Source organism: Salmo trutta, chromosome 32, assembly GCF_901001165.1.
Source record: "Salmo trutta chromosome 32, fSalTru1.1, whole genome shotgun sequence".
Lineage (NCBI taxonomy): Eukaryota > Metazoa > Chordata > Actinopteri > Salmoniformes > Salmonidae > Salmo > Salmo trutta.
Window position 1 is genome coordinate 11,084,468 of NC_042988.1, and position 16,055 is coordinate 11,100,522.

The 16,055-nt window shown below is 47.3% G+C and overlaps 1 protein-coding gene across 5 annotated transcripts in view; it reads right to left on the reverse strand.

Moving 5' to 3' along the window:
- Window positions 1-16,055, reverse strand: part of LOC115171054 (supervillin) — a 38,861-nt gene that overhangs the window by 5,924 nt on the left and 16,882 nt on the right. For 3 of the 5 annotated variants that reach the window (XM_029727524.1, XM_029727520.1, XM_029727521.1), the window contains 21 exons: window positions 15,140-15,371; window positions 14,112-14,659; window positions 13,706-13,814; window positions 10,259-10,309; window positions 9,986-10,048; window positions 9,735-9,809; window positions 9,493-9,649; window positions 9,301-9,396; window positions 9,126-9,206; window positions 8,749-8,950; window positions 8,424-8,596; window positions 8,135-8,254; window positions 7,757-7,893; window positions 7,393-7,540; window positions 6,881-7,026; window positions 6,443-6,618; window positions 6,206-6,344; window positions 5,401-5,844; window positions 3,447-3,549; window positions 3,122-3,329; window positions 2,883-3,016 (listed from right to left, as the gene is read on the reverse strand). In XM_029727524.1, the coding sequence (XP_029583384.1) occupies window positions 2,883-3,016; window positions 3,122-3,329; window positions 3,447-3,549; window positions 5,401-5,844; window positions 6,206-6,344; window positions 6,443-6,618; window positions 6,881-7,026; window positions 7,393-7,540; window positions 7,757-7,893; window positions 8,135-8,254; window positions 8,424-8,596; window positions 8,749-8,950; window positions 9,126-9,206; window positions 9,301-9,396; window positions 9,493-9,649; window positions 9,735-9,809; window positions 9,986-10,048; window positions 10,259-10,309; window positions 13,706-13,814; window positions 14,112-14,659; window positions 15,140-15,371 (3,542 nt within the window). The remainder of the gene's footprint in view (window positions 1-2,882; window positions 3,017-3,121; window positions 3,330-3,446; window positions 3,550-5,400; window positions 5,845-6,205; window positions 6,345-6,442; window positions 6,619-6,880; window positions 7,027-7,392; window positions 7,541-7,756; window positions 7,894-8,134; window positions 8,255-8,423; window positions 8,597-8,748; window positions 8,951-9,125; window positions 9,207-9,300; window positions 9,397-9,492; window positions 9,650-9,734; window positions 9,810-9,985; window positions 10,049-10,258; window positions 10,310-13,705; window positions 13,815-14,111; window positions 14,660-15,139; window positions 15,372-16,055) is intronic. The other 2 variants (XM_029727522.1, XM_029727523.1) reach the window with 2 other exon arrangements.

The following is a 16,055-nucleotide window of genomic DNA, read 5'->3' on the forward strand; positions in this document are numbered from 1 at the left end:
AAAACATGACTTAGTACTTGGTGGCAAAACCCTTGTTGGCAATCACAGAGGTCAGACGTTTCTTGTAGTTGGCCACCAGGTTTGAACACATCTCAGGAGGGATTTTGTCCCACTCCTCTTTGCATATCTTCTCCAAGTCATTACAGTTTCGAGGCTGACGTTTGGCAACTCGAACCTTCAGCTCCCTCCACAGATTTTCTATGGGATTAAGGTCTGGAGACTGGCTAGGCCACTCCAGGACCTTAATGTGCTTCTTCTTGAGCCACTCCTTTGTTGCCTTGGCCGTGTGTTTTGGCTGGAATACCCATCCACGACCCATTTTCAATGCCCTGGCTGAGGGAAGGAGGTTCTCACCCAAGATTTGACGGTACATGGCCCTGTCCATCGTCCCTTTTGATGCGGTGAAGTTGTCCTGTCCCCTTAGCAGAAAAACACCCCCAAAGCATAATGTTTCCACCTCCATGTTTTACGGTGGAGATGGTGTTCTTGGGGTCATAGGCAGCATTCCTCCTCCTCCAAACATGGCAAGTTGAGTTGATGTCAAAGGGCTCCATTTTGGTCTCATCTGACCACAACACTTTCACCAGTTGTCCTCTGAGTCATTCAGATGTTCATTGGCAGACTTCAGACGGGCATGTATATGTGCTTTCTTGAGCAGGGGGACCTTGTGGGCGCTGCAGGATTTCAGTCCTTCACGGCGTAGTGTGTTACCAATTGTTTTCTTGGTGACAATGGTCCCAGCTGCCTTGAGATCATTGACAAGATCCTCCCGTGTAGTTCTGGGCTGATTCCTCACCATTCTCATGATCATTGCAACTCCACGAGGTGAGATCTTGCATGGAGCCCCAAGCCGAGGGATATTGACAGTTCTTTTGTGTTTCTTCCATTTGCGAATAATGGCACCAAATGTTGTCACCTTCTCACCAAGCTGCTTGGCGATGGTCTTGTAGCCCATTCCAGCCTTGTGTAGGTCTACAATCTTGTCCCTGACATCCTTGGAGAGCTCTTTGGTCTTGGCCATGGTGGAGAGTTTGGAATATGATTGATTGATTGCTTCTGTGAACAGGTGTCTTTTTTACAGGTAACAAGCTGCGGATAGGAGCACTCCCTTTAAGAGTGTGCTCCTAATCTCAGCTCGTTATTTGTATAAAAGACACCTGGGAGCCAGAAATCTTTCTGATTGAGAGGGGGTCAAATACTTATTTCCCTCATTAAAATGCAAATCAATTTATAACATTTCTGACATGCGTTTTTCTGGATATTTTGTTGTTATTCTGTCTCTCACTGTTCAAATAAACCTACCATTAAAATTATAGACTGATCCTTTCTTTGTCAGTGGGCAAACGTACAAAATCAGCAGGGGATCAAATACTTTTTTCCCACACTGTACATTGTGATATTGTTGTGTGGTGGTATTGAACATTTCGTGTTGTGGATATGTGGTGGTGTAAGGATGTTATATGATGTCCTGTTTAATCTTTAGCTCATTCAGTACAAACATAGTTCACTGTTTTATCTTTTGTTTTATATGTAATGTGGGTGCTTTGGACCCCAGGAAGAGTATGGGATCCCTAATAAAATACAAAATACAAATGTTGTCCAAAAAGTTGACTCAATTTTGCCAAAAAGCACCTGGAAACATCTGGATGATCATCAAGACTCTTGGAAGAATGTTCTATGGACAGATGATTCAAAGGTATAACTTTTTGGAGAACATGGGTTCCATTATGTCTGGCTAAAACCAAACACTGCGTTCCACAGTAAGAACCTCATACCAAAGGTCATGCATTGTGGTGGTAGTGTGATGGTTAGGGGATGCTTTGCTAACTCAGGTCCTGGTGGAATTCTGCTCTGCATCAGAGAATTCTACAGGAGAATCTCAGGCCATCTGTCTGTGAGCTGAAGCTGAAGCGCAGATGAGAGATAACAACACACAGCACCAAAATACATATGCAAGTCTACATGAAAATGGCTAAAAAGCAACACATTTTCTACATTTTGGAATTGCCTAGTCCAGACCTAATCCCAATTGAGATGTTGTGGCAGGACTTGAAATTAGCAGTCCATGCTTGAAAACCCACAAATATATTGCTGAGTTTCAGCAGTTCTGCATGGAAGAGTGGGCCAAAGTTATTTTTCACACAGGGGCATTGGGTGTTGCATAACTTGGTTTATTAAATAAATGAAATAAGTATGTCATTGTTGTGTTATTTGTTCACTCATGTTCCCTTTATCTAATATTAGGTTTTGGTTGATGATCTGATAACATTCAATATCAAAAATATGCAAAAATAGAGAAAATTAGAAAGGGGGCAAATACTTTTTCACGGCACTGTATGTGAAGGTGTGTTTTGTTCATGCCTGAACAGGAGCTGAGAGGTGTGTTTTGTTCATGCCTGAACAGGAGCTGAGAGGTGTGTTTTGTTCATGCCTGAACAGGAGCTGAGAGGTGTGTTTTGTTCAGGTATGAACAGGAGCCGAGATGTGTGTTTTGTTCAGGTATGAACAGGAGCTGAGAGGTGTGTTTTGTTCATGCCTGAACAGGAGCTGAGAGGTGTGTTTTGTTCAGGTATGAACAGGAGCTGAGAGGTGTGTTTTGTTCATGCCTGAACAGGAGCTGAGAGGTGTGTTTTGTTCAGGTATGAACAGGAGCTGAGAGGTGTGTTTTGTTCAGGTATGAACAGGAGCTGAGAGGTGTGTTTTGTTCATGCCTGAACAGGAGCTGAGAGGTGTGTTTTGTTCAGGTATGAACAGGAGCTGAGAGGTGTGTTTTGTTCAGGTATGAACAGGAGCTGAGAGGTGTGTTTTGTTCAGGTATGAACAGGAGCTGAGTGGTGTGTTTTGTTCAGGTATGAACAGGAGCTGAGAGGTGTGTTCAGTACCTTGTAGCATGCAGTCATAGGTCTTCCTGTCCTGCTGCCCAATAGCGTTCCAGAACTCCACAGGCTCCGCCCCTTCCTCCACTTCCTGCACCCTCGAAGGGCTATCACTGCTGAGGCCCAGTTCAGGAGGGCACCTAAGACACAGACAGCAGAAAGTACACATAACCACATATTAATACTGTTTGCATTCCAACTAATTAATACATACAGAAGCACAACATCCATGAAGGGAGACTTACATTTGAGTGAGTCGCTCCACAGCCCTCTTGCCCGCCTCCCGGGAGCTGGCGTGGACCTTACAGCCGTGCCACAGGTAGAGCGCCCCCTGTTGACTGTTGAGCAGTATGAGAGAACCTCGGGAGCGCAGGCCGTCACAGCTACAGTCCACCTCCAACAGACTGGCCTCCTCAGGCAGCTCCCCGCGCACACAGAACAGACGCCAGACCCCTACGGGACACAGAGAGAGTGCAGTTAGGAACACACATCTATGCAGAACACATAGACACACAACCAGACACACACACCACCTAAATCAGAGGAGGTAAAGCCAAGGTAATATCCCACCTGTGTGGTTGGTGGTGTCCGCTCTGCAGCCTTTGTGGATGACCAGACCTCCCTGGAAGAGCTGAAGGAAACATGGAGGCTCCTGCCCCTGAGGCACCATCACCTTCAACAGGACAACAACAACAACACAGGTAGAAACATCAGTCAGAGAGCCTACTGTACTTAACAACCAAAGGCATCCTTCTCAGCAATAACACTGGTTAAACTCAAGCCTCTGAAATGCTAGGCAGGTTTAACCATAGACATCCTATAATTTTTATTTTTTAATTTTTTTAATTTAATCAGGTAGGCTAGTTGAGAACAAGTTCTCATTTACAACTGCGACCTGGCCAAGATAAAGCAAAGCAGTGCGACACAAACAACAACACAGAGTTACACATGGAATAAACAAGCGAACAGTCAATAACACACTAGAAAAAAAGAAAGTCTATATACAGTGTGTTCAAATGGCATGAGGCGGTAAGGTAATAAATAGGCCATAGTAGCGAAGTAATTACAATTTAGCAAATTAACAGTGGAGTGATAGATGAGCAGATGGTGATGTGCAAGTAGAAATACTGGTGTGCAAAAGAGCAGAAAAGTATATAAAAACAATATGGGGATGAGGTAGGTATTGGGTGGGCTATTTACAGATAGGCTATGTACAGCTGCAGCGATCGGTTAGCTGCTCGGATAGCTGATGTTTAAACTTAGTGAGGGAAATATAAGTCTCCAGCTTCAGCGATTTTTGCAATTCATTCCAGTCATTGGCAGCAGAGAACTGGAAGGAAAGGCGGCCAAAGGAGGTGTTGGCTTTGGGGATGACCAGTGAGATATACCTGCTGGAGCGCGTGCTACGGGTGGGTGTTGTTATCGGGACCAGTGAGCTGAGATAAGGTGGAGCTTCACCTAGCATAGACTTATAGATGACCTGGAGGCAGTGTGTCTGGCGACAAATATGTAGCGAGGGCCAGCCGACGAGAGCATACAGGTCGCAGTGGTGGGTGGTATATGGGGCTTTGGTAACAAAACGGATGGCACTGTGATAGACTGCATCCAGTTTGCTGAGTAGAGTATTGGAAGCTATTTTGAAAATGACATCGCCGAAGTCGAGGATCGGTAGGAAAATCAGTTTTACGAGGGTATGTTTGGTGGTGTGAGTGAAGGAGGCTTTGTTGCGAAATAGGAAGCCGATTCTAGATTTAATTTTGGATTGGAGATGTTTAATATGAGTCTGGAAGGAGAGTTTACAGTCTAGCCAGACACCTAGGTATTTGTAGTTGTCCACATATTCTAAGTCAGAACCGTCCAGAGTAATGATGCTAGTCAGGCGGGCGGGCGGGTGTGGGCAGCGAATGGTTGAAAAGCATGCATTTGGTTTTACTAGCATTTAAGAGCAGTTGGAGGCCCCGGAAGGAGTGTTGTATGGCATTGAAGCTCGTTTCGAGGTTTGTTAACACAGTGTCCAAAGAAGGGCCAGATGTGTACAGAATGGTGTCGTCTGCGTAGAGGTGGATCAGGGAATCACCCGCAGCAAGAGCGACATCGTTGATATATACAGAGAAGAGAGTCGGCCCGAGAATTGAACCCTGTGGCACCCCCATAGAAACTACCAGAGGTTCGGACAACAGGCCCTCCGATTTGACACACTGAACTCTGTCTGAGAAGTAGTTGGTGAACCAGGCGAGGCAGTCATTTGAGAAACCAAGGCTGTTGAGTCTGCCGATAAGAATACGGTGATTGGCAGAGTCGAAAGCCTTGGTCAGGTCGATGAAGACGGCTACACAGTACTGTCTTTTATCGATGGCAGTTATGATATCGATTAGTACCTTGAGCGTGGCTGAGGTGCACCCGTGACCAGCTCGAAAGCCGGATTGCACAGCGGAGAAGGTACATGAATTTGCATGTTCTTATGTTCTATGTTTTTAACTGAGGCTATGGGTGGTTTAAGATTTGAATTGGAAGAACCACCCACCTGTGTTCCCTCATGACCCCTGAGTGCAGACGCGCCTCGCCCATTGATACTGGAGTGCCGGCCCTGCCAGATGAAGACAGCAGAGCACTCCCTCCCAGGCTGCCCGCTTTGATCCGCTGGGCTGAGAGTATAGGTCCAGCGGACCAGGTACGTGTCTCCTTCATGAAGCTGCCCTGGGCTCTCCAGCTGGGCCTCGCTGTCCTCAAACTCCTGAATGTGCCAGGTATCCACGGCAACAGTGCTCAGCTCCACCTGCTGCCCGTCCACCAGGGGTACAACCCCATGCCCCCTCTGAACGTCCATCCCCTCCAGGACTGTAGGGACCACCATGTCCCCTGGCAGCGCCACCCCCTGCCCTGCCACCAGCGCCTTGGCATCACACGCACACAGAGACACACACTCTAACTGCTGCTGGGGCTGCTGGGGCAACACTGGCATGGCAGTCTGCACAGAGAGAAACAGTAGAGAGAGGAAGGGAGAGGAGAAATACAGTCAAAGACCAGGCATCTTTCTCACAGTCACTCTGAATCTGTACAGGATGGGTCCTATTTGGCTTTGAGTCATGTGTTTTGCACATTGACTCAGTATCCCCTGTATATAGCCTCGTTATTAGTATTTTATTGTTGCTTTTTTAAATATTTTTTTTAACTTTAGTTTATTTAGTCAATATTTTCTTAACTCCTATTTTTCTTCAAACGTTATGTTGGTTAAGGGCTTGTAAGTAAGCATTTCACGGTAAGGTCTACAGCTGTTGTATTCAGCGCATGTGACAAATACAATTTGATTTAATCTTTCTCTAACTAACCTGTGCCTCCTCTACCACCATTGCAGTGGTCTCCTCCTTATCTCCAGCCCACTCCAGAAACTTCTCCCTGAAGAGGGCTGTCTCCTTGTGCTCAGAGACACAGCCAAACAGGGCCCAGTCGGGCCGTCTTTCACCTTGCCTGTACACAAATCACACACATAATGTATCAATGAATACAACAGTATGTATTTAAATGAGGTATTTTACTATGTAAGCGCATGTGTGGTGTGTACCTACGGCTGTATGCTGGGGTTGCAGTGTGTGGGGTCCAGTGGGTTGACCCTACAGTTGCTGTAGTCGTAGGGACCACCCCACACCTGCTGGGCCAGCTGTACAGCCACACTCCTGTCGCCAGGGGAAACATCCTTCCCATGCCACAGGTACACCTCGCTGCCAAAGTCAAACACCAGGGCCTGGTAGAGAGACAGGGGAACAAACAGAGACAGAGAGAGACAGAGACAGAGAGACAGAGGCAGAGAGACAGAGGCAGAGAGAGAGAACCATTCAGAGATCAGATTCTACCTGTAGTGTTGAAAATCACACAAAAGTGGACAGATGGCATTCCAGTTTATAATCTTTGTATTGAGTTAAAACTCATTGATTGATATGTAGCACCAAGGCAGTAATGGCTGAGAAGCCACGGAAACACACAGGGGGATCCAGGGAGGGACTGACCTCAGTGGATCCCAGTAGGGAGACAGTAGGGATTGCTGCCCAGGCCTGCTCATGAGGTACCAGTCTGTTCTCCACCAGCCTGTACAGACAGTTAGACTCCACCACCCCACTCTCATATAGCTCATCCTCCTCTGGGGCTCCCGCCCCTACAGGGAACACACACATATACGATCACACATACAGTACACAAAGACAGACGCAAATGGTCACTTACTGGTTCTGTATACTTACTTACTTGGTTTACTTACTGACTGACTGACTGACTGACTGACTGACTGACTGACTGACTGACTGACTTACTTAATTACTTAGTTTACTGACTGTTTGACTAACTTTGTTTACTGACTGACTGACTGACTGACTGACTGGACTGGACTGACTTAGTTTACTGGCTGACTGACTAACTTAGTTTACTGACTGACTGACTGACTGACTGACTTAGTTTACTGACTGACTGTGGTTTTGTCTACTGAGTGAGTGACAGACTAGTTGGTGACTAGTTCTAGTCCGACCTCTGTATTGTGTCTTTCCTCCCAGAAGGTTCCAGAAGTCAGAGGCCAGGCTGTTGTCAGTATTGACCCCCTCCTCTAGGTGGATGACCCCACAGGCCAGGCAGCCCAGGTCCCCCTGTGTCTGGATCAACGATGCCAGCTCTGACGCCTGGACAGAGACAGCAGAAGACAAGCAAACATCATCATCAGAATGTACTTCAAAGGTATTATTCAAAAGTCATATATGGTTTGAATTACAGATGAATAAGACATCCAACAGCAATCCCTCATGAACAATACAAGCCAGGGATTTAGTTAGTGGCCAAGGAATTGAGAGTAGCCAGTCAGTATGTGATACAATGTGTGTGTCGTGTGGAAGTCGTACCTTGGCTTTCTCTGTGGTGTTGGCGAACTCTCCGCTCCAGAGGATGCAGTGAGTGGGTGTGACCAGCAGGAAGCAGTCTCCACTGTTCAGAGACCTGGCTGTGGGCTCCACCAGACGCACTTGCACATGATGCCAACCTGGCACCGTACATTTACATTACATTTTAGTCATTTAGCAGACACTCTTATCCAGAGCGACTTACAGTAGTGAATACATACATTTCATACATTTTTTTCCCGTACTGGTCCCCCGTGGGAATCAAACCCACAACCCTGGCGTTGCAAACACCATGCTCTACCAACTGAGCCACACGGGACATGTTGAATAGAGAGTTTGTATCCACACACACATGCACACACACACACAATCTGTACTGACCTTTGATGTGAATGAGCATGAGGTTGCTGATGGGCAGGTTGTTGCTGTTCCTTACTGATTCTGTGGAAGTGACATCATGCAGGTGGACGTTACTGAAGTCCTCTGTACTGGCCAGACTTGCTAGAGTTCAGGACAGACATGGGACAGAGAGATCAGAGATGAGAAAGAGAGAGAGAGAGAGAGAAAGAAAAAAACAGAGATCGCAAGAGAGAGAGAAAACTATATAGAGAAAGAGAGAGGGAGCAAGAGAGAGAGAGAGATCTCTCTGGTATATGTTAACATCACTCACTCGTCTCCACCTGTGTCCTGTTAGTGTTCACGGTAGCCATGGTGACTCTCTCTCCCATGAAGTCCTGTCTGATGTCATCGCGGGCCGCCAGAGCACGCAGAGGGTTCCGGGAGCCCTGGGTCCTACGGGACGGACGCACCGACCGCCTGTGCTGTGCTACTTCTGATGTCAGCCTGCACACACACACACACACACACACACACACACACACACACACACACACACACACACACACACACACACACACACACACACACATACAATTAGATAGAAGTGTACATGTAAACACATACACACACACCCCCCCACACACAAACAAACCCACATGGGTGCGTTGGTCTGGCAGAGGGCACTCAGGTCCTGTTCTGGGTCACTTCCAGTGGCAGCTCCAGCCCCAGCAGGGAGGGCAGAGGGTGAGTGGGGAGACACCTCCCTGTAGAAACCACCACACGACTCCTGGTTATCAGGGGTCATGACCTTCTTCACTCCCACTGAGGTCACCTCCAGGGGCGTATCCTGGGGAGCGGCTGGGGGAGGAGAGGGGGACAACATGAGAGAAGTTACAGGTATTCTACTTCATTAGGATACGCAAAGCATCACTGAGAAAAACACAGGAAGTGAGACAATAGACACTAGTGGATAGACTTCCTCTCTTAATCTGAGGTTTGTACAAATCCTCCTAGAATAGATAATAAGACGTACTATTCAGCCTGTCCACAATGGAATCCAGTTTGTCCAGCTTTGTGTCCTCTTCCACCTCCATCCCAGGGTGACTGGAGATCTCTGTTGAGAGGAGAACCAGAGGGCAGGGAAGAGGATCTACAATCACAAGCCAGACACAAACATCTTTTCTCTTTTGTGGATGGGGTATGTTTACCTTCATATGGGCATGCTGTTGCTGTGGCTTCTGTGGAGGGTCTCTTAGTGTGAGATGGAGGGGTCTCGTCTATGTCTGATACAGGGGTCACCAAACCTGCAATGGGACAATCCCACACAGGTCTGAGCGAGGGAAGGAAAGAGAGAACGAGAGAAAGAGAGAGCGAGAGAGAGAGAAAGAGGGAAACCTCACCTCTTTTCGCCATGCGTCCGGCCACAGTGTACTGGGCTGAGTCGTTGGCGGCTCCTCTCCCTCTGGTCTTCCACTGCTCCTCACTCTCCTGTAGGGTTCTCATGCGCTCAGCCACCGACGCCTGTGGCAGCTCCTCCGCTTCTACTGGTCTAGCCTGCTGCACGGGCAGAGACCGGGATCAGATGCCATACAGTAACACCTACCATTATGTGTGTGTGGGGGTTTTTGTGTGTATGTGTCACCTTCTGTCTCCATTGGGGCTGAGAGCGGGTCTGGGTGGGAGAGGAGACCTCCTGGGCCTCATAGGAAGAGCTGGTCTGGGGAGGGAGAAAAAACAGGATATATGAAGGGGGAACTATGTCAACATGTTTCACTGCAGTATCAACACAACTCAAATCACAGCACTCAAACAAGCACATTTAAATGGAAAATTGAGGGCAATGGACACACTTCACACTCACACACCTGAATGTGTACTTGAACACACACTCACCTGATTGTAGCACATGACATATTGAGGTGTACTGTTAGAATAGACAGAGGAAAAGACAGGAACCTGGGAAAAGGGGAGGAGGGGAGGAGGATAAAGGAATAAGCCCAGGATTGGGTAGAACAGAATAGAATAGATTTAATATGACTTGGACTAGCAGCATAGTCAACAAACCAGGGTAATAAGTTAGGTTCAAATAACTAAACACAGAGGTTTGTAGGCAATAGGGTGCACTATGTAGGGAATAGGGTGCCACAGAGCCAGCACTCCGCTTACCCAGCACTGAGGGTTGACAACTGGTGCATCATGGGAGATCTCATTGTCTTCCTACAGGAGCAGAGAGGGGGTGTGGTCAGCAAAGCCAAGAAAAAAAGAGCGTGAGAGGAGCGAGCATGTGAAAAGAGATGTCAAACGGGAGAAAGAGAGGGTGAGAGGAGCGAGCAGGTGAAAAGAGATGTCAAACGGGAGAAAGAGAGGGTGAGAGGAGCGAGCAGGTGAAAAGAGATGTCAAACGGGAGAAAGAGAGGGTGAGAGGAGCGAGCAGGTGAAAAGAGATGTCAAACGGGAGAAAGAGAGGGTGAGAGGAGCGAGCAGGTGAAAAGAGATGTCAAACGGGAGAAAGAGAGGGTGAGAGGAGCGAGCAGGTGAAAAGAGATGTCAAACGGGAGAAAGAGAGGGTGAGAGGAGCGAGCATGTGAAAAGAGATGTCAAACGGGAGAAAGAGAGGGTGAGAGGAGCGAGCAGGTGAAAAGAGATGTCAAACGGGAGAAAGAGAGGGTGAGAGGAGCGAGCAGGTGAAAAGAGATGTCAAACGGGAGAAAGAGAGGGTGAAGAGCAATGAGAAAATGTATGGAGAGCACTCACACACACACACACAACCCAGTGAACTGTTGTCAACACTGTCCAGCTAAGGGGGCCTAATGGGGTCAAGAGGGTGTTCATGGAAGCCTCTCAGTCTATCTGTTAACATTCCATGTCATTCAGAGCCATTCAGCCCATTCCTGGGCATTAGCACCAGCAGAAGCTGCACCCATAAATAAGTAAAGCAAGGTACAGTGGGGCAAAAAAGTATTTAATCAGCCACCAATTGTGCAAGTTCTCCCACTTAAAAAGATAAGAGAGGCCTGTAATTTTCATCAAAGGTACACGTCAACTATGACAGACAAAATGAGAAATAAAATTCAGAAAATCACATTGTAGGATTTTTTTATGAATTTATTTGCAAATTATGGTGGAAAATAAGTATTTGGTCACCTACAAACAAGCAAGATTTCTGGCCCTCACAGATCTGTAACTTCTTCTTTAAGAGGCTCCTCTGTCCTCCACTCGTTACCTGTGTTAATGGCACCTGTTTGAACTTGTTATCAGTATAAAAGACACCTGTCCTCAACCTCAAACAGTCACACTCCAAACTCCACTATGGCCAAGACCACAGAGCTGTCAAAGGACACCAGAAACAACATTTAGACCTGCACCAGGCTGGGAAGACTGAATCTGCAATAGGTAAGCAGCTTGGTTTGAAGAAATCAACTGTGGGAGCAATTATTAGAAAATGGAAGACATACAAGACCACTGATAATCTCCCTCGATCTGGGGCTCCACGCAAGATCTCACCCCGTGGGGTCAAAATTATCACAAGAACAGTGAGCAAAAATCCCAGAACCACACGGGGGGACCTAGTGAATGACCTGCAGAGAGCTGGGACCAAAGTAACAAAGCCTACCATCAGTAAAACACTACGCCGCCAGGGACTCAAATCCTGCAGTGCCAGATGTGTCCCCCTGCTTAAGCCAGTACATGTCCAGGCCCGTCTGAAGTTTGCTAGAGAGCATTTGGATGATCCAGAAGAGGATTGGGAGAATGTCATATGGTCAGATGAAACCAAAATATAACTTTTTGGTAAAAACTCAACTCGTCGTGTTTGGAGGACAAAGAATGCTGAGTTGCATCCAAAGAACACCATACCTACTGTGAAGCATGGGGGTGGAAACATCATGCTTTGGGGCTGTTTTTCTGCAAAGGGACCAGGACGACTGATCCGTGTAAAGGAAAGAATGAATGGGGCCATGTATCGTGAGATTTTGAGTGAAAACCTCCTTCCATCAGCAAGGACATTGAAGATGAAACGTGGCTGGGTCTTTCAGCATGACAATGATCCCAAACACACCGCCCGGGCAACGAAGGAGTGGCTTCGTAAGAAGCATTTCAAGGTCCTGGAGTGGCCTAGCCAGTCTCCAGATCTCAACCCCATAGAAAATCTTTGGAGGGAGTTGAAAGTCCGTGTTGCCCAGCGACAGCCCCAAAACATCACTGCTCTAGAGGAGATCTGCATGGAGGAATGGGCCAAAATACCAGCAACAGTGTGTGAAAACCTTGTGAAGACTTACAGAAAACGTTTGACCTGTGTCATTGCCAACAAAGGGTATATAACAAAGTATTGAGATAAACTTTTGTTATTGACCAAATACTTATTTTCCACCATAATTTGCAAATAAATTCATAAAAAATCCTACAATGTGATTTTCTGGATTTTTTTTCTCATTTTGTCTGTCATAGTTGAAGTGTACCTATGATGAAAATTACAGGCCTCTCTCATCTTTTTAAGTTGGAGAACTTGCACAATTGGTGGCTGATTAAATACTTTTTTGCCCCACTGTAGCTCTCAGTGATTTAATACATAGTAAGATATGGGGCTGGTGTAGAGGTTATGATATTAAACACATACCATAGTAAGATATGGGGCTGGTGTAGAGGTGCTATGATATTAAACACATACCATAGTAAGGTATGGGGCTGGTGTAGAGGTGCTATGATATTAAACACATACCATAGTAAGGTATGGGGCTGGTGTAGAGGTGCTATGATATTAAACACATACCATAGTAAGGTATGGGGCTGGTGTAGAGGTGCTATGATGTTATGATGCTCTTTTGGTTTCAGTGGAATGGCAAAACTATAACAAACTCTCATATTAAGCCCTCTGCTTTCTGAACCAGCCGACACAACATATCTCTTCTACCTTCAGAACAGAAAGGACAGCTAACTCCTCCTACCTGGCCACGCACTACGCACCTTTTAACTTTTTCACCTTTTTCTAAATAAATATACTATTTCGATATAATTTCCGGGCAGTGTGCGGACAGCTTCCCCTCTTTTAAAATGCATCCCAAATCCAGGCCATCTCCCCTGTGATCTATCCCCCTGGTGACCCTCATCCTCCCCTCTTTCCCTGACTGACAGGTTACACTAAACCCACTGGTTCCAGACAGCCACCCAGAGGATTAGAGATTACAAGTGGAAGCCAGGGCCTTTTCTCTGGGCTGGGCTGGTGTGGAGTGTTACAGTGGGCCAAGCCATAGTATCACAGACCCTGGGGACTAGGGATTGTCTGGGAGCCTCCTGTGGATCTATCTATCTATCTGACTGAGAATGATATGTCCACAGCTGTCCGCTGCTCTGCTTTCCAGGCTAAGACTGGATTTGCCCCACTGTAATTCTGAGCCAACATATTCAAGAGGCTAAACACAGACCCAAATCAACTATAAACAGCCAACCAACTGGCTCCAAAACACATGAGCTCAGTCCGTGTAAGATTTCCAATGCAAAACAGTGATGTCAGCATCTATCCACTGCCCACCATTCCCAGTAGCTGCCTGCTCTGACTGAGGTGTGTCTGTGTGTTTAGACTAAAGCGAGGTCCAGTAAAATGGCCGCTGGTCTTACCTTCCTCTGGTCCGCCAAGGTCACCTGGACGTGTTGTCTGGGAGGAGTGTCTCTTCTCACCCTGCCCCCCCTCTCCTCCTCTTCCTCTTCCCTGGAAGCATCTGACAGCCTGCACAGAGGCAGAGGGGAGGTCTAAAAAAATAGCCATGCAAATCTCTCTCTCGTGCTCATGCTTGCTCGCACACATGCTCGCCATCACACACACACACACACACACACACACACACACACACACATACACACCTAAAAACACAAAGACAAACCTTCCATGACACTCAGCAATAAAGATCCCTCCTGCAGCACACAAATGTCAATACACGCTCAGGGTCACAACGTTCCCTCAACGTTTACACACAAACACATCATTTAAAAGGCCTGTATGTTGGCTCTTGTGTTAGTTGTGTACCTGTCTCTCCCAGAGGTGTTCCCAGGGGGGTCCATCTGCTTTCTCTGTTCAGCGAGGGAAGGCCTCTCCTCCTGGGGGTGACCCTGCTCTGAGGAGGGCCTGGCTGGGCCACACACGGCCACCGTCTCCCTCCTGTTCCTGTTCCTCTGTCTCCAGGGGGCAGAGGAGGCTGGTCTTTCTCTACAAGGCACTGATACATTATCATGTCTTTCTGCCCTCCTCTCCTCCACCTTGTTCCCCCTCTCCCCTCCTCCGTTCTGGTCCAGCTGTCTGTCCTCCCACATAGTGTCTCTGTCTCGGTCCCATACTGGTCCTCCAGAGGCGCTCTTCCTCAGGATGCCTCTGATCTCTCCTGGCTCAGAGTCCCTGCGCTGCTGCAGGCCCTGCTGGGACGGGTCAGGTCCTGTGGTAGGCTCCACGTCGGCCCCGGGTCGAGGCTGGGCCTGACGCACCTCACTGGACCTCAGATTGATGGACTGCTCCTGCTGCCGGTCGGAGAGGGTGGGGGACAGGCGCAGCGGGGGCAGCTGGATGGGGCCTTTCTGGAGCTGAGGGAGGACAAAGCGAGAAGAATACTGTCAGAGACATGGAGATGATAGATTCTACTCATCACAATAGTGTAAATTAGTATGAAAACTATAAGAAGAAGAGGTTACTACATATTTCTGAGTCATCAATTTGGGCCTGTCTAATTTTAGTGTGATTGAATTGGACGCGAGTGTAATGTTATGGTCGATAATGGCTTGATACTGATCAATTAAAACTATTGATCAATCCAGTGTTCACAACAGTTAGAAGCACAGAGTGGGACATTCAATTCGGTGTACACGTACACTTACTCACTCCCTCATGCTCACATCAACATCCAGTATACACACACACACACACTCACTCATACACACACACACACTCACCTGTGTCACAATCCACATTTCTCGGTTAAAGAATGACACACACACAATTGCCAATCATCTCTAATATTCCCCCTTCCATTCCTCTGAGTATGTCTTGGTCCCACTCCCACTCACCAGGCTGACCTCCTCCACGGTGATGGGCTGTGTGCGGTAGCGTGCCCCCTTCTGCCTGCGTCTCTCTGGGGGGGCATGGGGAGCGGCGTCCCCCTGGCTCCCTGGCAGGGACAGCTTGTTGAACAGAGCCAGCTTCTCGCTCATAGTCAGCTTATTGTTCTCATCGTCCTCCACTGCCTCCGCCTCGGCCTGCACAGCCTGGGCCTCACCTGACTCTGCTGGCTGGGGGGTGCTGCAGGGACATGGGGTAGATAGGTAGGAGAAGGTGGTGAATGGAAGTCATGGATGAATAGTTAATAGTTAAAACAGAGAAACAGCCCTGTTAATTAAAATGTGGATTGACACTAAGTGGCAGTGTTTTTACAACTAATGCCGGTTTGCCTGAGGCTGATGCCGTGCAGGTGTTTATACACATGCATATACACACACACTCTCAAATAAACACATACATGTAATAGTGCCAGACATGCACACAAACATATACAGTCCTTTGTTCTAAATTTATTATTTAGTTTAAAAAAAAATTGCATTGTTTGCTGTTTGCTGTCTTTTTCTTTTTTCTCTTTAGTTCATTCTCTTGGTTGTTGGTGCATTGTGGGGTTCTTGGGGGTGGGGAATGGAATTCATTGTATTTTTATTTTTTTATATTCCGGGGGGGACTGTGGGAGGGGTCTCGGATGGTTGAGGGACAGCTATTGGGGAACTGTGGGGTGATCTTGGAGTGTTCGGGTTTCACAAGATTGTGATCATGGAAAAGGAAACTATGACATATATTTTATATCACTATCATGCACACGCAGCCTCACACATAAGGATGGCTCTGTTGCGGAAAGACTGATACATGTTTGATAGTGTCTTGACGCTGTATTGTTTGTCCTTCATGTTCTAATACTTTAATGTTACCCCTTCCTTGTGT